At 30.5% G+C, this 23,035-nt stretch overlaps 2 protein-coding genes across 2 annotated transcripts; one reads left to right on the forward strand and one right to left on the reverse strand.

Annotated features, from left to right (window-relative positions):
* The first annotated feature begins 4,494 nt into the window (after positions 1–4,494).
* On the forward strand, positions 4,495–7,654 carry LOC127260899 (nuclear envelope-associated protein 2-like). The gene is made up of 5 exons (XM_051288916.1): positions 4,495–5,190; positions 5,404–5,507; positions 6,403–6,864; positions 6,946–7,047; positions 7,289–7,654. Exons 1-5 carry the CDS (start codon positions 4,995–4,997, stop codon positions 7,457–7,459), a joined length of 1,035 nt encoding a protein of 344 aa, XP_051144873.1. The 5' UTR covers positions 4,495–4,994; the 3' UTR covers positions 7,460–7,654.
* A 546-nt stretch (positions 7,655–8,200) lies between these two features.
* Positions 8,201–12,289, reverse strand: LOC127260898 (ATP-citrate synthase alpha chain protein 2). The gene is made up of 12 exons (XM_051288915.1): positions 12,053–12,289; positions 11,356–11,532; positions 11,090–11,251; positions 10,927–11,007; positions 10,489–10,540; positions 10,120–10,234; positions 9,934–10,015; positions 9,386–9,481; positions 9,158–9,259; positions 8,950–9,066; positions 8,738–8,854; positions 8,201–8,603 (listed from the first exon to the last, which is right to left on the reverse strand). Exons 1-12 carry the CDS (start codon positions 12,149–12,151, stop codon positions 8,532–8,534), a joined length of 1,272 nt encoding a protein of 423 aa, XP_051144872.1. The 5' UTR covers positions 12,152–12,289; the 3' UTR covers positions 8,201–8,531.
* Positions 12,290–23,035: the final 10,746 nt, after the last annotated feature.

The following is a 23,035-nucleotide window of genomic DNA, read 5'->3' on the forward strand; positions in this document are numbered from 1 at the left end:
TTAATGTCATTGTGCAATATTGGAAAATAAATTTGCTGACTCAAGGACATTACTGTCATTGTTTGCCCCCGACAAACCAAAACAAGCATGCCATATCCAAATATCGTAATTAGCCACAACTTATACGATGATCGTTGGTTTGCCTGAATGTCCTGTATACTGTCGGGCAAATGCTGTGAGACAATTTTTTCTACTTCCAATGGATATAATCTAAACTATCCAATATTTCGGGAAATTTACAGCTTTCGCCAATATGCAGAAGACTCACCACATCATTCGTATTTGGTGATCTTAGTTACGTTTCTGCAAAAATTTCAACAATCGAATGGAAAAATCTCTAAGACTTTCGATTGCAGTTGACTCACCGATCTTTACATGTTTGTCTGTTGCATCTTCCGGTACACCACATGCCAACGTTCGAAAAACAAAGGTTCTTTTTTGGAGAGGTGATAATTCAAGTTTTCTTGCCCTATCACGCCATTACTGGAAGTATTTACCATGAGATTTAACACTCTCAAGAATACAGTAAAAGAGGGGTCGTGATATTCGATACCGACCACAAAACATTTCATCGTCGTATTGTAGATTATCTCTGAAATAATCTTTGAACAAATTGAAATCTGCAGCTTTACGATCACAATTTATTACTATATGAACGGTAGAAGAGTTGTCTAAGGAACGATAGTTGAGCTTGTAAGGATTATCTTGTAATCTCTTGTTGTTATTTTAAAACATTGAAAATAATATTTTTTGTTCTACTTCAAATTCATCACCGGAAGAAGATGATGAAGAATTATGAAGTGAAGAACCTATATTATTGTAATTCATCTTGGATTGAGATGAATGGTAATTTCATTCTACACGATATACTTATAGAAGGATTTAAAGAGATATTTTAATTAAGTTGAATTAAATAAAATGAATTGACTTAATTTAATTATTTACATAGGATACCATTTAAATTGACAAAAAAAAAAAAAAAATGGCACAATTTTAAATTAAATTAAATGAATGGACTTAATTAATTATTCACATTATTGTTTTAATTGACAAAAAATACATAATTTTAAATGAAATAAAAAGGAATGGATGCAAATAAATATCTACATTGGATACCAATTTAATAGACAAAAATTTGCCATAATTTTAAATCAAATAAAAAAGAATAGATACAGCTAAATATTATGGATACCAATTTAATGGACCAAAAAATGACATAATTTTAAATCAAATAAAATAATTTGAATGGATATTAATGTTCAATTGGATACTAATTTAATGCAAAAAAAAAACATGACATAATTTTAAATCAAATAAAAAATAATAGACACGATTAAATATTTATATTGGATATTAATTTAATGGACAAAAAAAAAGACACAAATTTAAATAAAATAAAATAAATTGAATGAGCATAAATAAATATTCACATTGGATACTAATTTAATAGACATAATTGAATATTCAACATTGGATACCACGCAATATTTTCTCTATATATACTAATCTTTTAAATAATTTTATCCAACATCATCTTTATTTTAACATTCTCTCTGAAAAATTAAAATACTATATTTTCAAAACTTTTTGTTCAAACAAAATGAATACTCAGGCTTCTCAATACATTGCCCATAAAAATATTAATTTATGTGGGACTTATACGAGTATTTGTCAAAATCCTGTTGTAGATGTGTATCAATTTATGGAGCAATTATGAGAAAGAGTTGAAGCAACCTATGAATGATCAAATGGAGCCTGATTCAAATATTCGTAATGTAAAATTATTACAATATCAATGACATAACATAGAGAAAGCCGTTCGGAAATTAATAGCATATGTCCCGCAAATTGAAAATATGAATCCCAATGGAACATCGAAGCAAGATATTGTAAGTATATATAAATTAGATGTTATGGTAGCAATTTATATGTTTTAATATATACAGTGAAATCCAACGTTATCTGTTGTTGGATCGAGCGAAGTTATTATTTATGGAAAATCGAACGTTTTAAAAATGTTTCAAGTTCGACCATGTCTGGAATTCACTGAAGAATTTTTAAAAATTTTACAATAATGTTTTAAGTGTGAGGCAAAAATCTAAATTACAAAGAGCCGGCTACGTATCTTCCAATCATGGATATCCTATTCTTATTTTTTAATCTAGTTCTCCAATATCGCAAGGATTTTCAAATTTTTCTTTCAATTTAAATGAGGATATGTGTGGATCTTCGAGTCGAAGACCTATTGGAATAAATAAAGTGAAACTGAAAAGAGAAATTAAAGAAAATAACAACGCAATACATAAAAACAAAGAAGTAGGGTCTGGTGCACGGATCTCTTTAGCTATAAGTTTAATAATTTAGGTGGAGGATCAATTTAGGTGAATGTGGATCTGATCTTCTGTCATATTATTATGTATCTTTATTTATATTCCACTTATTTAGTTATCGTGGCTTTTAAGTTTTGTTTGTATTTTATTTTACTTTTATATTGTAATATTTATGTGTAATATTATCTAATATAATATTTATATTGTGTAATATTTATACTGTTTATTTATTATATAATATAATATATTATGTATTAAAAAAATCACACCAAATATATCTTATGAACCCATCAAATTAAAAGAGAATCCAAACAGAAGAATAATCATCGTTGTTGTTATAATAATAATAATAAATACAAAAAAGAAAAAGAAAAAGAGTTTGAACATACTCTCCAAATTGAACTCACCGAATATAAAATAATATTAATAATAAATAATTAAATTAAAATAGTCAAATATATAAAACTCAAAACTTCGAGAACTAAATTGACAAAAAAAAATATTTTCTCCATTTTTTGAGAAAGATGATCTTGTTAATCTGGCTCTAATAAATTATTTACTCATTGCAATATTTATATATTATTATTTTGATATAATAATATTTTCTATGAAGAGAAAAATTAAATCAACAAAAATATCAATTTAAAGATCTCATTCAACTTTTATAATCCTTATAATTAACAATGTGAATTAGAAGTTCAATCTATTATATATTTGTAAAAATTGTATATCAATTAATGGATTCAATAATTTTAGCAAAGATACTTGACTATATGTAAAAATTATTTAAAGTATAAACATGACATTGAATTTAAAGAATTCATCACTCTATCTCATCTTAATATAATTATATATAATTATTTTTAAGGTATAAGCATCAGCACTTAAATTCATCCCGTAAAATAATTGTCCATCTCTCATTCATTATCAAATTTTCGAAAAAAAATTAAATTAGCCCTTATTTATTCGAGTTGTGGTTTCACCCATGTGTGCAAACACCGTGCACTGTGACTTTTGCTGCACTTTTGTTTTGTTGTATTTTTATTTTTATTTTTATTTTTTTTTAATTTAAAACATCAACAACGGTACGATTGTGCAACAACTCAAATATTTTAGTTTAGTAAAAGATGATCTGATGGTAATCCTAGTATGACTTGCCTTGCTAACAACTTAAATATTTTATTTTGATACTTTAATAAATATATACAATATATATGTCATTTTGTAAATAATAAATTTTTATTCAAATAATACCATTATTAATTTTTAAAAAATTAAATTTAATACACATATATTATTATATTTACTAATACATATCAAAAACTCTAAATTCAAATCAAACATACATGTGTGTGTGTTTGAAGGATTTGTGAGAATTTCTACTATTCATCCTATTTTTTTTCCCTAAAAATATCAAATCAAATACCTATTTTTTATTTTTTATATTATACTAAAAATTAATTTTACATTCAAAACATCACGTCAACACTATTTATATCACATCATACAACCATTCAAATTCAAAATTTTTACTATTCAAAATCCAAACCCTATTTTCTCGAATAGCGATTAAAAAATAGCCCTTACTTGATTGAGTAATGAGATATATCAATTCTTATGTGTGGCTGCCTCTCTCTTAATTGTTCCTTCACCTTTATCAACTTCTGAATTGTTTTTTTTCTTTTGAAATTCGCACCGATATTATAGATACATATAGGAAGTCTCTTTAACATATTGTTATTAAAATTATGTAATGTGATAATGTTTTTTTTATATAAAATTTTTTGAAAAAAGAAGTAAAAAAATAATATTTGATTTAATATATTTTTTTAAAAAAATATATCTAATAGGATATATATATGTTTTTAAAGTAAATAATACCTAATTAATTATGTAAAGCTGGTCTAATACTCATGCCTGTCTTACGAGACAAAGAAAGATGTGCCCCTTCCTTTCTTTTGTAAGACGACTCCATGGCCAATACCATCACCATTTCACATGGCCCAAAATAGGAACCGACCCGACCCGACCCGGATCCAAAATAAAATATAATGAAATGCAGGAAATTGGATCATGTGATCCATAATTAATTTTAGATTTGCCGCGCAGAGGTCAACCAAACCAGGTTCGAATTTTGTCATTATCACACAACCCTACCCTACCGCCCACCCCACGCAGATCCATCGCCATTGCCATTGCCATTCCCCAGTATCCCTTCCTCTACCTCTACCTCTACTCTATGCAGCGGCGTCACACACTTGCACTTCGATCTCCTCCGAATTCCTCTGCCTTGGATTGATTTTGTGGAGAAGTTGAAGCTGGTGTGCTTCTCGCTTCAGTCTCCTGATTTTTAGTTGTTTGCATGCTCCAGATCGCTTCATTTTGCGTCAGTACGGTTGGAATTACTCACCTCGCCCTGCGTGTGTATTAATGCGGGAGTGATTTTGTGAACGACTTACTTAATATGGCGCTTGGAGTTCGAAATCTCAAGTTTTTCGCTAGAATTTTGCGAATCTGTAATAAATGTTGCGTGCGGTAGTAGATTGGCATGCAGCGGCCATAGGTCTGTGATAGTGATTAGGTTCATTGACTGCGAGTTTTCAAACTTCTGGAATCCGTGTGTATGAGGTGAAGCCGTGAAGGTTTCCGTTATCGAGGAAAGTGATGTCGGAGAGGCGGGAGCCTCCGACGACGGTGGCGGTGGTGCGTGAGGTTGATCCGTTGCTGAAGGATCTGAGCGAGAAGAAGCAGAGCTTCCGGCGGAACGTGGTGTCGCTGGCGGCGGAGCTAAAGGATGTGCGCTGCAAACTTGCCTCTCAGGAGCAGTGCTTCGCCAAAGAGTCCCTCACTAGACAGGCATGTTGAAGAATATCTTCATTGCTATATAATCAGTGTGTTTTCTAAACTGAGATCAGTGGAAATGATGAGTAGATTTTCCTATTGTGTTGTCCATCCCCATTAAGGTGTATGCAACACAAGTTAGATGAATATCTTATGTCAGATCTTTGAGGTTGTATATGGCTTGTTACTTGTATTGATTAATTTGCTTTTCTATACTAATTTCAACAGAAAGCTGAAAGCAAAGCTAAGATGATGGAGGAAGAGGTAAGAAGATTAAGGAAGAGTTTGGATGAGAGAGATGTCCAGCTGCAGGCTTCAACATCTGCTGCTGAGAGGGTACAGTCGAATTCCCTAATTTTCCATTGTTTTGTTCAGATTTGAGTTTCTTCGAATTATATCCAATTTAGTCTTTGCTTGCTTCTGGCTGTCCTTGTTCTGGTTTATTGTTTGTCTCCGTGGCTTTCATTCTATTCTACCCTTTCTTATTGCGTTTGATGGGGGTTTCCTTTTCCTTGAATGTTTGGCGGATCTGATAACTTTGGATTTCATCATTACTTTGGTGCAGCCAAATCTGAATAATTTCTGTTTTTTCATGGCTTTCCTTTAGGTTTCTGATTTGTTCTAGTGCGAAGTGGAACTATATTCTCTATCTTTTGATTTCCTTAATGGCATAGTTGTATTTTTCAGAATGGTTTCTTCTTATTCTTGAATTTAATTAGAATGGGGCATCTTAAACATTTACTGATTAGATCCATTAATGTTTTATATTATTAACTTTCAATTGTGCTATTTGTTTCATTGTTCATTTCAAATGAATTATATGTTTACATATAATTTTTTGTGCAAACTCTTCCTCGCATTCCTAGCTATCAATGGGAAATTAATGTGTTAGTGCAAAGCAATATTGTGGGTGTAGATATCTTTCAATTGGATATGTGTTCAAATGATCTTTTCTCTGCACTCAGAAGAAGTTTTTGTTCTCTGCTAAATCTAAAGGGATGACTATAATATTGGCACCAGAGTGAAGAAACCTGTTTGTCTCCTGCACATGATTGGATAGACCCCCCCCCCCCCTCCCTCCAAAAAACAATTCTAAACCTTTGAAATGATGAGTCTTAGTAATGCAGCAGTTAATTCATGTAATCTTTTTTGATATTTCTTAATTTATCTTTGTTTCATGCTTTTAACTCGAAACTGTCTTTTTTGGACAAAACATAAAAAATCACTGCAGTATGTCGAAGAATTAGAGGATCTGAAAGTGCAGCTTACGGCCACTAAAGCTACAGCTGATGCAAGTGCAGTCTCTGCTCAATCCGCACAACTGCAATGTTCTGCACTCGTAAAAGAATTACAAGACAAGAATCATTCATTGAAAGAGCAAGAGCTTCGTGTAAATAGCCTCGCAGAGCAATTGGATCTTCTGCAAAAGGATCTTCGCACTCGAGAGTACTCTCAAACACAGCTAAAAGATGAAGTCTCAAGAATGGAGCATGACATAATGCAAGCACTGGCAGATGCCGGATCGAGCAGAGACTCTGAACTCTGGAAAATATTGGACGAAGCGACCCCAAGAAACTTCAATAAGCTTAACCAGCTGTTGGCGACGAAGGATGAAGAGATAGTTAAACTGAGGGATGAAATCAAGATCATGTCAGCCCATTGGAAGCTTAAAACTAAGGATCTGGAAGCTCAGGTACGGAAAATATTAACAATCTATTTCATTTAGGCTTTTCTGGTTTCAAATTCATCTACAAATAACCTGTTTACTCAACAGTTAGAGAAGCATTGTCGAACGGATCAAGAATTGAAAAAGCGAGTGTTGAAGTTAGAGTTCTGCCTCCAGGAAGCTCGATCTCAAACCCGCAAGCTTCAAAGAGTAATACAAACTCATTCCAAACCTTACATACATATATCACTCAAATATATGAACTGAGCATGAATCGGCGTAGATTTATATATATTCCAGCATATGCTATTTTATATCACAGTATATAGTTAGATATGTATAAATATATGCTGATCAACACAGGATCTACAGTCATATGAACTTAATCATCACACACACACATATATGTATATATATCCTTGATACTTTACTACCTCTTTTCCACGAACAGATGGGAGAGCGAAGGGATAAGGCCCTAAAGGATTTAACGGATCAGTTAGCAGCGAAACGGCGTAGGCAAAATGCATGTGCTGATGAAAAGCAAAACTTCTGGGAATCGCCGGGTTTCAAAATAGTAGCTTCGATGTCAATGCTGATCCTGGTGATGTTGTCCAAACGGTAGCATCTTTTAGCCCAGAAACAGTCGAGATGAGCCCGTAGGTAAGTAAGAGTTTTCATTCAGTTAGTTATCTTTGTTGCAATGTGTGTTTATTTCTATGCCAACTTTGTATCAATCGAGTAGAAAAACGGAGGATAGATCATAGATGCATGTATGTACATTGTGCATTTTGTGTTAAATGAGTTCGGTAGCTTTCTTCTAAATACATCTATCTATATATATATATTCCTAAATTGAATTATAAATGTCATGCATCAAGTACGTATTTAAATGTTGTGTATTTGTTTGTTAGTATTTGACATTACAAATATATATTTATGGAGTGTGTTTCAAATATAACTAATTGCGGTGTAATATAATATGCATAAAATGTATTATACTGAATAAAGTTGTTGCAATGACCATAAGCATAAGCTTAATTAAAAGCTAAATTAGTTATCTTTTGTGAAAAAACACTCATAAGTTTTGTACATTAATTAGTCAATATTTCATAAAATGTGCACTTAGTGTAACAACCCAACCAAATCTTGTTGAAAAAGTAGCACGTTTCAATTTATTATTATTTCTTTTCGGAAGAAAATCTATATACATAATTTCACATAATAATTTTACTTGGATGTCCACGAGCAATCGATTTATCAAATTTTAGGATTTATTTTTAAACCTAAAATTTCAATTTTCTGTAAAAACATATCATATTCATATATAAAACATTACAAGTGTTTCATCTAACAAAAGACAAGATTAGAAAACGTATTTCGTTTATTTACATTTACTCTACATATTGTATGAAACCAATATTTGTATTTGTCGAAGAATCACATATTGTAACCTTAACCTGAGTTTCAGCATTACTGATCCAATTGTTATGCTGAAATCTTAACAGAGAAAAGCGTCGTAATAACAAGACAAAATGAGTGCCACACAGCACAATCCCAATCCCAATCCCAATCCAAGAAATTAAATCAGCCAACCAACAACAGAACAGAACAAACATCAAACTTCCAGCATCAAAATCTTATCGATGCAAATCAAATCATGCTGGAAGGAACAGCATAATAGCTACACTATATAATTACGCCGCAGACATGATGCAATCGATTGCTCGCTTGCATATGCCCGTCATGGTGGCCTCCGGTCCATAAACCTGTAGTACATCAATAGAATCACTCGGAAATCTTGCAAGAAAAAAGACTTCTTGAATTCAAGGAATTAAACCAGTAAGATCATCGAATAAAACATCTGTATAACCAATCACTCGATAGATAGATAGATAGATACCTCGATGGGAATTCCCAACTCTTCTCCTAATGCTCGCATTTTCTTCAAACCAGTCTGGTAGTTGGGGCCGCCTCTACGAACATAAAGGTGCATTCTAGCTGCTTTCAGCTTTGATTCCTGACATGGTTTGCACCATTAAAGAAGAAATCTGTTAATTTCCAAAGAATGGATCGATGCGAAGCACTAGAAGGTATTACAACAGTTCAATTGACCTTCTCCTTGAGTGCCCGGATGATTCCATTGAACGTAGCAGCAACATCCGTGAAATTAGCTATGCCTCCTCCGATAAGAAGAGCTCTTTTTCGGCCATCGGGGTCAGCTGTGGCGCACTGAAGCAGCATCAACAGGCAATGGTGTTGGCATTAGATGTGTAAACCAGAGAAATATTTCAAGAATTCATTAATTAATTTGATCCCGTACATCAATGACTACTCTTGCGTATTGCAAGACCTCCTCTTCATTTGGAGCTCCACTGTACTCGGCATAATTACCGAGTTCGGATGCATACCCCAAATCTCCGACCTGCAGTTTTCATTACAGAATAAGGGCTCACATTACTTTACTGAAATAATAGATGTAAATTATGATCAATTCATCGATTGCAGTCTGTGGGAATTGAGACATAAAATAACAAATTTGGTGACTCACTGTGTCGGCATATATCACACTTGCGCCACCACCGGCTACCATTGTCCAAATACGTCCTTTGGGGTTCAAAATAGTGAACTTCAATGATGCACTCGTCTGAAACATAGCATTGAAAAATTGAAATTAGAAACAGAGAATATATATATATATACATACACACACACACACACAAAAGAAAACAAAAAGATCTACTTAAGCATTATGGTGCTACAAGAGCTAAGATATGCCATATAAACTATTCAAGAAATCAAGGGGTGAAAATGAAGGTTTGCGACAGAAAATTTAGAAAAAGCATCAATAAGTCGATATATGTGAAGTTGTTAACATGCAATAATATCATAAATTATTATTATCCATTACTATTTCAATTTTTTTAAACAAAAGCAATCTTTAGAAAGTGCTTTATATATATATATATATATATGACTACAATGAAATATAAAACAGTTCACTTTCAATTGAAAAAAGGTATCAGCACTTGACCAGTTCTTCAGGGCAGAAATCAACAAGTGACATATAGTAGCCGAACATTGATAAAGCGCACTTACTTTTTCATCCAATGAGTGTATGAAAGCCTCGGTTGGGCTCATTACTCTTCCGAAGGGCAGGGGAAACTCTATGTCACCCCATCTAGAAACAGAACAATTAGAGAAATAAGAATAGCATGTATGTTAAACTTAACACAAGATAATAGATATATGATTGTGCATCTTGAAACAATTACATGAACATACTTCTTGAAATTTTTGAAAGCTGCCGTGTCATCCAACTCTCCCCTCATGTCTAGAGGATATGGCTCACCATTCACCAGAGTAAATGGGTTCATCTCAAGAAAAGTAAAATCCAGATCTGAGAATACAAAGATCAAACCCAAAGATGTAAACAGTAGACTTAATTGGTTAAGCATAGATTTAATAAAACCCCAGTAGAGAATGGTTAAAAACAGCTACCCAAATCCTGCAAATTTTGTTTTAGAGCAAAACAGCTTTTTACATTAATCGATTTAAAAAAGAATCAGAATTAGCATCAATTTGGTGTCATATCTAACAGCCTTGCCATTACACAAGTACAAAACAAATTCAAGATTGCCAAGCAACACATACCTTGAAATACAGAAAATACACCAATTATAAAATCGCCTATCTTCCCTCTGACCTGAATCGAGAAATGACAATCAGGATAGTATGAAAATTTTAATATAGGCCATGGAGACCATAGATCATTATTGTTAAGAAAGAGATTTGGGGCTTCATCTTAAAATCAATTGGTGATAAGAGGAGTTGGCTCTCACTCTATAAACTAGGAGGGCTCCCGACATATTTTCTACGTGAGACAACTTAACATAATTATAAAACAAAGAAACAACAAATTCTAGAAATTAAGAACTTATAGATAATAATGCTAAACTTCATGATCCCCAGCATGATCATAAGACATGAAACAACTGTATCCAGAGGCAGTTATTCAACAACAGTATATAGAAGCCTACTATCATTCGTATAACTAACAACATTTAAATAAACTAAGTTATCAAGACCCACCTCTAAGGGAAGTGTAGCTATCAATGGTGCACATGCTTCCAAGTTCATTGGCTTTTCAGTTGGCAAGAAGATAGTCTTAACCTGAAAAACAACAAATTAATTTATTTCATTTCATTTAAATCATAAACATGATCTCCATGAACATTATATTGGTGAAATCTACCTTGTCCCAGTTCTCTTCAATTTCTATACCTCCACATTCCGAGAAGCTAATGGTACATCCTAGCCTCTCAGACATTATAGAAAGGTAGTATTCCTCGTCGTGGGGGACAAAAGGCTCGATAATAAATGTAGTAATCGGTGCTTTAGAACCGCCCATTTCAACCTAGATCAAAGAAATCAATGATAATAATATAATAAATTTTGTTTCAAAGTATTATGGTCGAATTAGGAGAAATCAAATCAACGGTCATTCATATACATGTCTACCTCAACACCAAGGCGTTCCTTAACAAATGAAGCAGACTGCGCAACGTCTAAATTCAACGCAACCAAGCCGCTCTTCCCTCGTTTCCCAAACAACATGTCGGGCTTTACAACCAACTTTGTGGATGAAAGCCATGGTTCTTTGTCTGTTAGCTCAGAAAAATCCGTTGATTGTGTCACCTGAAATTACATTTATTTGGAATAACAGCTCTTTGATCAAGTAAAGCTATACACAAACCCAACAATAGATATCTGAGGTAATTCCATGTATATTTGAATAAATGACAAAAATAAAACGCCGGCAGTAACATAATTCAAGCAACAAACAGAAACAGATAACGTTGTTAATAACTCTTTCCAAAACCATCTAAGAAACAAAAAGGAAAGTTACGAGGTATTTAGTCCAAGTCCTCGATCCAATTGCTGGACAAAATGATCAAATTTCAGATGCAACACAAACATGATTCAGGGTCGATTATCAGGGAAATCACGACGACTACCATAAGCTACCTTAATTCCCCAATCAATTTAGATAACCGATTCAGTACTCATTTCAAATTCCAGACACCGAGCAATGGCCATTGAAGATCAAACCCCTATCCAACTGAATTCCCCCAAAACCGCAACCGGTGGCAATGCATAGAGAGTTGAAACACAAATTATTATAAGGAAGCATCGATCAAATCGAGGAAACGAATACCTGCGCAGATCGGATCTGGAGGTCTATTCCGGCTAATCTTTTGAGATGCGCCTTGAGCAGCCTTTTGGAATCGTACTCCCTGATCTTCTTCCTCGCCATCAGTTAGTCAGTCAGTCTGCAACGAGAAGTGAGCTTCTGCAGTCGGAAAGAAATGGGAATTTCACCTAACAAGATTTTGATGAGCACTTAGAGTGAGAGAGTTGGTTGAATCATGGGAGGTGCGGTGTGGTTATATATGAATAGCAATTTGGCATTGGCAATATCGACAAAGAAAGGACTCGTGGGGTTAGGTGGGACGATAGGCATTGGCGATAGGGTAGTTTTACAGAGTTTTTGTTTTTTTGTTTTTTTTGGGCAAATAGAGTGGTAGATATTGGCTGTGTTTGTTTTGTAATTTTTTTAAAGATAAATTGTACAAAATTCAGCTGTGATTTTATGAAATTGCCGGCCAAATTTTTATATTTCTAAATCTAGCTCAAACTTTCTCATGATTTTATAAACTCTCTTGTTAACTGTATTTGACCTAAATGCCTTAATTGCAAATGAATTTTTTTAATATTAATTTTTAAACCCCTAAAATTACAAATATATTCAATTTTTTTTATTTATATTTACACTTAAAAAAATAGTAAATATAAAAATTAACATTTTAAAATTTATTCTTAATTTGAGCATATTTAGATCAAATACCGTTAAATAAGAACCGTCGAGGATTAGACACAGACTTTATGAAACCACGAGAGAATTTGACGCCAATTTTAGAAGTACGAGGATTTGACATAATTTTGTAAAACCTGAGTGGATTTTGTGTAATTTAGTCTTTTTGTTTTTATAAATAATGCTCCCTTCTATATTTTGGATTTGGGATTTATAGTAGATAAATATTTTATTATCAGTGGAAGTGTTTTGAGAAGTTTTGATATTTTTGTATAAAATAATTGTATATGTAATGATATATTTATAATTTAAATAAAAATTGATATTTTAATAATAATGTATAAATTTTTTTAAATAAAAAAAATATTTTGAAATATGACAAAAAATATAAGAAATTTTTTTTTTTCAAATAAGACTGAGAAAGTATTTATTTATTTTTATTTTTACTTGTCCATATCTTTTTTATTTTTTTTAAAATTACATTTTCCACGTAGATACAGAAATATCACTAATTTATTATATATATTATTTTTATACTAAAAAACAAAAATAAAAAATTTAGATACATTTTATATTCCCATGCCAAAAGTAAATAATAAAATTATTAGTGGAATGAATAGGTATAAAAATTAATACTCCAATTTATATTAAAATTAGTTATAATTTTAAAAAGAATATAATAATATTTTTATATAAATGGTATGTATATATTGTATTTTTTTATAATGTTAATAAAAGATTAAATAAAAAAGAATGAATGAATGATTATGGTCAAAGTTTTTACAGAATTTAATAATAATTAAAAAGTTTTAATATTTTTATTTAAAATTAAGTATAGTAGTTGATATAGTTTTTAAATAAAATACTTATTATTAAATAGTAACAAAAATGTATGTAATATATTACTTTTTGGAGTATTTTTACAAGAGATTTTGGTGTTTTAGAAATTTTCAAAAATAAGTAAAGCATTAAATATTAATATAATATTTTTATAAGAAAAATTAATTATTTAAAATGATATTAAAATATAAAATATTATTTAAACAAAAATTTAAATTAATTGCAACCCATAACTAAACAATACTAGATTTTCTGAATACCAGATCTATAGCCTTTTTCTTGAATATATATAAAATGATAATGGATATTCTATTAAATATATACTACTACTATTCTATTCATATACATTAATTAATAATTTTTTTTTTTTTTAAATCTGAATATAATTTTTATTAACTTGTTTTCAACAATCTTCACTATTAATATTATAAAAAATATATAACATATATTCATATTAAAATATATACTACTATATTCTATTCACTTTAAAAAAATTGCATTCTAATACAAATATTATGTTCTATATTAAAAAAATGTTTTTGGTTTTTAAAATAAACAAAACTTCAAATTAAAAATAAAAACACACCCTTAATATTTTTGGTGGGTTCATTTCGTGTTTTTAAATAAATATATTTTTTATATTAGGTACGAAGAATGTATTAGTAATATAAAATTAATATTTTATATTGAATTATTCATTTTTATAATTAATAAAGTATATATATAATATATATTTTATTAATATGGATATATATGTATATTATAATTTTATAAATTTGTAAAGAATTGTCTCAACTAAAAAATGTTAGGGTGAACAAATTCTTATTTGACATAAATACATATATTTAACGATAAAAAATAAGAAAAAATAAATAGGGTTGGTTTGTTTTGATTTTGATATTATAATAATATTTTGCTATATTTTGGGTAATTTTTTGATGCAAAATTTTGTATATATATGCTTCTCCTGGTGTGTTTTTTATTGTATAATAGGTTTGATGAAGTTGGCAAGTTTTGAGGTATATTTGGAAGACAATGAGCAAATACAAGAAAGCTTTAGGCGTGATCACGTAAGTACATATATGGAAAATATGAAATTTACAAAAAAGTCATCCGGAATAAATTGAAAATATAAAGATTATATGAAGATTTAAGTGCAAAGGGAATCTATTTAAAGAAGATCTTGAGATGGAGTTGAAGAGACACGATTTGCAATTGAAGAGGGAAAAAGAAGGGTTTTACCACGACAATATATTTTTTCTTAAAGGGAGGAGGAAGAAAGAAGAACACTGAAGAGATGAGAACTTAGAGGAGGATTGCAGACGATTTTTTGGGACGTTCTTCTTCTATTTTCGTATTGTTCTTCTTTGTCGATTTCAAAATTGAAGGCATGATGAAATTTTTTATTTGTTTTGTGTTTTCAATTCCTATGAATTCCGAGTAATTTCATTTTTAGTGTAGGTGTGAATTGATGTTTGAGATTGAAATTGTGAGACTTAATTTTGTTTAGTTGGGTGTGCATCGATATTTGGTATTTCTAATTCTTCTAATTTATAAATTTAGAAATCTTAAATTGATTATTGCACACGTATTGATTTGAGATTTCATAGCTAAATTGGAGATTGACACTTGTAATTGTGTAATTTTCCAATTGGTGTAGCAACCTAGAGGAATACTCTAGGGAAGAATTAGAATCAATTTTAAACAAATTCGCGTAGGAATTTTGTTAAATTGAATTGGACATTTCTAATACTTAAAGTTGTCGAGCCAGTAAAACTACGGTCGTACCTAGAATTCTCACTCGATTAGAACTTTTGATGCGATATAATGCTTTATTTTGATAATTTTCCTGCATATCCTCTTGTATATTTGAACCGAGGTTGTTGTACTTACTTAATTCATTAGGATCTTGTCGTGTTGTCGATGAAGTTAGATGACGAGTGTGCTTAGCTTTCTAACAAAGAACCCTTAAGTGAGTTATTTGAGCCTTATTTGAGCAAATTCACTCATACATATCATATATGCTCAACTTTTCTTGGATTGTGTGAACATATGTTGTATTTGAGTACTTAAAACTTGCTTGCTTATGCTTATTGACTCCGCGTTTATTGAAAATTGATGGGATTAAAATGATAAGCCACTAGGATTACCCGTGTTGGCCTTAATTTCATATCTTCACCTATATTATCCCTTAGTGAACCAAGTTTGAGCTTAATGTTATTATCTTATTTTTCTTGGTTTATATTTAACCCCCAAGCCGGTAAGCCCTTTTATTGGATTAAGCAAAACGCGTACTTGAACCCATGGGAACTTGAGGAATTGTTCTTTGTTTCATTACATTAGATTATTTAAAGTTGCATTCATTATACGATATTATTCCGAAGTTGTACTTGAAAGTATTCATATTGTGGTATAGTTATAAATTCATATATATTTTTGCCAAAAGTATCTTATTATCTAGCCCCTTAAAATAATAATAATAATAATGACAAGGGGCTGAAAAAAAAAAAAAAACTATTCCGAGTCCTAAAAAAAAGACTCGTGTAAAAGAAAGAAAATATATTCTTGTATTGCATTGATCATCGCTTGTGAAGTATTGTGTTGTTCTTGTTCATTCATATATGCGACTTGCGCTTATTGTGATGTGATGAATTGATAGATTAATTCCTCGGTCCCATTAGCCGTTAATATCATATTTTCTACCCCAACCATGGCCCCATTACAATATTTAATTAAGACCTTTGATTATGAACGTTAATTTCTTGATGAATTGTGGAGTTGATTTGATTTGCTTGCAAGCCTATGGGGTTCGTCGTTTACTTTATATGCATTGAGTGGATATAACCTAAACACTTGTGGGCGAGAGCTTTACTTTTATACATTCCAAATTTGGTGAGGTTAGTTGGTTCTTGCATGCTTTGAATCTGACATAATTGATAACACGGCTAAGTGACTTTTGCGCTAGTGAGTACAAGTATGGAATAGGTGTGGGGGAATTGATATGTATTGTATATGATAATATTTTACTATATTTTGGGCAACTTTTTGATGCAAAATTTTGTATATATGCTTCTCATGGTGTTTTTTGATTGCGTAATAGGTTTCATGAAATTGACAAGTTTTTGGGTATACTTGGGAGACAATGAGCATAACGCAAGAAAGTTTTAGGCTTGATCACACAAGTACATAATATGATAAATATGGAATTTACAAAAAGGCCCTCCGGGGTAAATTGGAAATATAAAGATTATGTGAGGATTTAAGTGCAAATGAGATCTATTTAAAATGGGATCTTTGGATGAAGTTGAAGAGACACGATTTGCAATTGAAGAGGGGAAGAGAAGGGTTCTACCACGACAATATTTTTTTTCTTAAAGGGAGAAGGAAAAAAGGAGAACACGGAAGATAGGAGAACTTAAAGGAGGATTACAGACGGCTTTTCGGGGCATTCTTCTTCTATCTTCATATAGTTCTTCTTTGTCGATTTCAAAATTGAAGGCATGATAAACTTCTTTATTTGTTTTGTGTTTTTAATTTCTATGAATTCCGAGTAATTTCATTTCTAGCGTAGGTGTGAATTGATGTTTGGGATTGAATTTATGAGACTTACTTTTGTTTAATTGGGTGTTCATCGATATTGGGTATTTCTAATTCTTCTAATTTATAAGTTTAGAAATCTTAAAGTGATTATTGCGCACGTATTGATTTGAGATTTCGTAGTTAAATTGAAGATTGACACCCGTAATTGTGTAATTTTCCAATTGGTATAGCAATTTAGAGGAATACTCTATGGAAGAATTAGAATCAATTTTAAATAAATCCGCGTAGGAATTTTGTTAAATTGAATTGGCCTTTCTAATACTTAAAGCCGTCGAGTCAGTAAAACTACAGTCGTACCTAGAATTCTCACTCGATTAGCGAAATAGCTAACGGGCGTACCTTAGCTATCGACAAAGTTAGAAAATGTTGGTTGTGAACACGCGTAGATCAACTATAACCAATTTATCCAACTAGTCAATGAACTTGATTTTTAGTCGATGAACAAAATTTATATTCCGAACAGAAAATTCATGTCTATGCTAGAGTTTAATCATCTTTGGTAATCCGCCTTACATTTTATTTTATTTTATTTAGTTGAGCGAATTTATTTTCTCCTAATTTAGTGTGATAAATCAAAACCCCCATATTATATATATAGTATAATTATAAATAACCGAATATTCAATATTGTTACTGTTCCCTGCAGAGACGACCGTACTAACCGAACTACTGCATTTTGCAAATTTTTTGTGGCGTAGGAACTTATACTTTATTTTGCAGCTGTACGACACACGTGCAGATTTAAAATTAAGTTTTATTTGAGTTTTTAATTTGAATGTATTATTTTAATAATATATTTTAATTCAAAATCGTGATTTTTTAATTTAAAATAAAAAAAACAAACACACCCTAGATGAACACTATAATTAAAAAAATGTATGCATAAACAAAATATGATGAACACTTTCGGACTTCGAGGAATTGTGCTAAGTTAGGTCATTATAATAGTATTGATATCTATTATATCAAATGATGCATAGTTAGGTCATTATAATTTCTTCTATTTCACGTCTTATCTTTTTCCTTAACTTATTGTTATGCTTAAAAGTAAACATGGGGATCTTGACATTATATTTTGGTCGTTATAAAAATTTGTTGCTTTGTTTTTTATTGAGAAAGAATAATGTGCCTGCACTTCCAAATTGGGTTTGTTTAGATATGAGTTTTTGGAGGTTTTTAAAAATTTGAAAAAAAAGTAAAAATTTAGTATTTTCTTTGATATTTTGTGAGAGAAAATGTGTATTTAATGAAATACTTTTTGAAAAATGCATAGTACCAAATGAGTGAAAGTGTTTTGTGTAAACGGAGCTGAATATCTGGGAAATGAGAATGAATAAGCATCATGATTCCCTTCTGATAAATACCAATAACATCCAATGCCAACCTACTTACTCTTTTTACTGGTCATTTTGTATTTTTTCACATATGAAAGTTCTCTTCACATTGCAAATTCGACTATAATGCAACCTTGCTCTATGGGGTTTGCTACCGGTGGAAAAGGGGATGCATGATGGTAAGCATTGCATGCATATTTTAATTTTTAATTCGGCAAAATTGTCCATAACTCCATTTGATTTCAAAACTCAGTGTAAATTCTTCATTTACTTTAAAAATTGCATAATGTTCTCTTATACTTTAAAAAATATTGCATCAAACCCCACTGTGGTTTTAAAACTCAACATAAATTTTCATTTTATTTTAAAAAATTGCATGACAATCTCTTATATTTTAAAAATATTGCATGAAACTCCCGTCATGCAATCATACAGATAGAAAATCATCTTCTCATCATATAGTTTTCATGATGGTGGAGTTTCATAAAGAAATTTCAAATTGAATTATGATCCATGATTACATTTTCATCATTGATCATCCAACTATTTCTCAACTTCTCAATTTCTTTTATTATTTTTTTAAAATTATTATTTGTCTTTGGACCCTTTATGTGTTTTGCTTTTATCACTATACATTTTAGTAAAAATTTCTTTTTTTCATCTCAATTCAATGTATTTATTTTACTATTTTTTATATTTAATTCAAAAGTATCAATTCTAATTATAGTAAAAATAATTATATTTAAATATTAAAATATCTTTAATTTTTATAAAACTATTCATGAGTACTTTTAGGGCAAAATGTCAAAATCATATAACATATTATATTAACTAATAAAATACTATTATTTTTTAATCTACTAAAATAAAATAAAATGGATACATTGGACCGAGGCACAAGAAGTATAATTTTCTTTAAATATAAACATACTATTTATTCCATCTATTTATATAAAGGGTAAACTGATTTTTTAGTCTCGCAACTGAATTCCGTTATTATTTTAGTTCCGTAATTAGAGTTTGTCGCAAACTAATCTTGTAGTGAATTTTTTTCACAATTTTAGTCCTCCAGAGATTCCTACATGGCACCCATGTGGCTCGCCGGAGGACATATGTCCGCCACGTGGATTATTATTAGGCAAAATAACATAAAATCCCCCATGTGGTTTCACAAAATTGCTGAAAACCCCATTTGGTTCTAAAACTCCAAAAAACCTACTTGTAGTTTGTAAAATGTTGCAGAAAAACTCTCATCCGTTAAAACTTAACGGAAAGTGTCTCTTACGCGCGTTAAATGCAAATTTTGGTCCAGAAAATGATAAATTTATATGTGAAGTTACTAAAATGACATCTGACGCATTTTTCTCTCACCCAAAATTCAATACAACTTAGTTCTTCCACAATGTCTTCTTCTCACCCATTGTGCAGGTTCAAAATTCAAAATATATTCAGTTCTAAGGAATAAAAAAAACTGAAATATATAGATCATGTTCTCAACAGATATTCACAAAAATTGAAGGCAAACAAAATTTAGTAAAATCAATAAAGAATTGTGATTTTTCATCTTCTCCCATATTTATCTAATGTTCAGAGAAACCATAGGAATGTGATACAAAACAGAGCAACTTACTGACTGTTAATTCTATGTTTCTTTTTCATTCTTGCAGATATTTTTTAGGTTACTTTTTAGGAGCAAAAAATTGATAATTGGAGAAGAATTTGGTGCCTAAAGAAGAACTGAGGAAGAAGAAGCAGAAGAAGGGAAAAAAAATTGGGAGGAAGAAGAAAGGAAAAAATTAGGGAAAAAAAAGAAAAAAAAAAAAAAAAACCTGGTGCGTGCGGTTGCGGCTGCGGGTCGGCTGCGGGTGAAGAAGAATTGAGAAAGAAAATTAGGAAAAAAGAATAAGAGAAAGAATTTGGTGTGACTGCCGCGGTGTGAAAAAAAAAAATTGGAGAAGAAGAAGAAATTCAAACAATTAGAACCCAAAAAAGAAAGAAAACTTGTGTTATGAAATTAGACGCGAATGAATCTGTTTTCCACAAATTGATTGATTGACAAACAACTCCAGCCCGTTCCGACGACCGGCAACGGTGGCGGTTCTCAACAGCTTCCTTCCTTGGACGAACAAACAACCGAAAATCTCAGTGAATACTTCCGCCGACGATTTTTTACTGATCTTCTTGAAAAAAAAATTAAAGAAAAATAAAAAGAGAAAGGAAGAAGGAAGATGGAAGTGGGTGTGTGGGAGAAGAGGGAAGAAAGAAAGTAGGAGAGAGAAATAAATTAGAAAAAATATAAATAAAGGTATAATGGTTTATTATGATAAAATTTAATGTCTGTTAGTAGAATTAGAAGAGAAGGGCGAGTGTGCAATATTTTGAAAATCACGAGTAGATTTTTTGTAATTTTAGAACTACGGGGTGTTTTCAACAACTTTGTGAAACCACACGAGGGTTTTATGTTATTATTATTATTATTTTTTTTAATTTTCAATTTTTTTTGAAAATTTTTAATTTTTAAAAAAAAGACAAAATAAGTAAAGATTTTTTAAAAAAAAATTAAAAAAAAAATCACATATCCGTTGGCGAGCTACATGAGTGCTACGTAAACATTTCCGGCGCCGGAGGAGTAAAAATAAAAAAAATTTCACTTTCGAAACTAGTTTGGGATAGACTCCGGTAATTACGAGACTAAAATAAAAAAAAAAAAGTTGAGAGACTAAAAAGTCAAATTACCGTTTACATACTAACATTGATTGATCCTACACATTTCTTACATATTTTATTTTAATCTAAAAATTACATTATTAATTTTGTAAAATTCAAATTCTACCCTTACTAATAATACATAAATAATACTCCATCCGTCCACAAACTAATGTCATATTTTTTTATTTGGGACTTCGAAAAATTATTGTCCTTTTTTTTTAAAGCACAAATTTTACTTTTTTATCTTTTATTTATTTATCACTTTTAATCTCTACCTTATATAAAGGATAAATTTGTCAATTTATACTAAAAAAAAAAAAGACAATTATCTAAAAAAAACCATGCAGATATACTTTAGACAATTATAAATTGACGGTGGGAGTATTACCATATTATTTTTTTAATTTTTATGTCTAAAAATTTTAATTAATTATTTTATTAGATACTGAGAGTGCTTGTTAATCATTTGTGAAAAAAAAAAAGCATTATACGTAATTAGTTTTAAATTAGTTTTAATTAAGGGTGTGTTTGTTTGGGGGTTTGGATTTTGAGTTGGGATTAGAATAGTAAAAATTTTGAATTTGAATAGTTGTATGATGTGATATAAATATGTGTTGATGTGATGTTTTGAATGTAAAATTGATTTTTTAGTATAATATAAAAAATAAAAAATAGTTGTTTAATTTGATATTTTTGGGGAGAAAAAATGGGATGAATAGTGGAAATCTAATCCACTTCCCCAAACAAACACACCTTTAAGGTAATTATTTTCATATATATATATATATATTTAAAAATATAGGGGAACGGAACTTTATAATCAAACTACAAGTGGATGCTGATTGAGTTTAACCTAATTAATAATATGTTTGTTTCCGCTGAGGAAATCGACTTAATTATAATTGAGTGCCGGACTTTATGTAATATAATTGAGTTAAATTGAAAAAGGGTTACATATCGTTTGGTGTTTATATATATATATATATATATATATAATATTTATATTGACATTATAAAAATTAAATTGTATTTACAAAATATTGTAATGTCTATGTGACACTGGTTTTTTATTTATAATTTGCATGCTCAGAAATTAATTGATAAAAAAATGGTTTTGGGTAGGGTTAGGTGGATATTCCCTTCCCCCGCCCCACTTTCCGTTGCTCAAAATTTCACCATTTAAAATATTAGCCCACTTAATTCCACTATTTATTATTTTATATTTTATCTAATTTCTCATAATGTTATATATATAGATATACATACAAAGAATGGTCGGTGCAGTGCAAGCCGCCGCCCCACCTACTTGAGACCACCTTAACTCTACAAAACCCTAATTATATAATCAACTAATTTCTTGCCTTTATTTTGGAAATTCGAATTTCCAAAATAATTGACATTCAATATTAAGTGTTAAGTATAAATTTGATCTGAAACCGAAGTTGAAACTATTCATTTCTTTGAGCATAACTAAAAACTAGTGAAAATATCTGATTTGATCGCGCCTAAAACTATATGATTCTAATCGAGTTGAAACTATGAAAATATTGTACATTCATTTCTTTGAGCATAAGCAAAAACTAGTGAAAATATCTTATTTGATCGCGCTTAAAAATATATCATTATAATCGAACTAGATTAAGTGGGCTTCAACTCCCATTCCCATTCCCAAAACGTGGTCCAAATCTTTATCATTCCATCTATCTATTTGTACAACTCAACTCCAACTTCATCTTTAACTCTATCCTAATTACTAGTTGTACTACTTATTCTTACAATCCTCTGTCCTATTACCATTCTCTATTCTCCTATTTCTACACACATAGCGTGTGTATATACACGC

This window comes from Andrographis paniculata, unplaced genomic scaffold (genome assembly GCF_009805555.1).
Source record: "Andrographis paniculata isolate CXL003 unplaced genomic scaffold, ASM980555v1 Contig62END, whole genome shotgun sequence".
NCBI lineage: Eukaryota > Viridiplantae > Streptophyta > Magnoliopsida > Lamiales > Acanthaceae > Andrographis > Andrographis paniculata.

Coding starts and splice junctions, on each gene's coding strand:
- LOC127260898 (XM_051288915.1), bottom strand. CDS start 12,151: ATGGCGAGGAAGAAGATCAGGGAGTACGATTCCAAAAGGCTGCTCAAG. Junction 11,252..11,355: donor AGGAACGCCTTGGTGTTGAG/GTAGACATGTAT, acceptor TCTTTGATCTAG/GTTGAAATGGGCGGTTCTAA. Junction 8,604..8,737: donor AGTTGGGAATTCCCATCGAG/GTATCTATCTAT, acceptor GATGTACTACAG/GTTTATGGACCGGAGGCCAC.
- LOC127260899 (XM_051288916.1), top strand. CDS start 4,995: ATGTCGGAGAGGCGGGAGCCTCCGACGACGGTGGCGGTGGTGCGTGAG. Junction 5,191..5,403: donor GTCCCTCACTAGACAGGCAT/GTTGAAGAATAT, acceptor TTCAACAGAAAG/CTGAAAGCAAAGCTAAGATG. Junction 5,508..6,402: donor CAACATCTGCTGCTGAGAGG/GTACAGTCGAAT, acceptor AAATCACTGCAG/TATGTCGAAGAATTAGAGGA.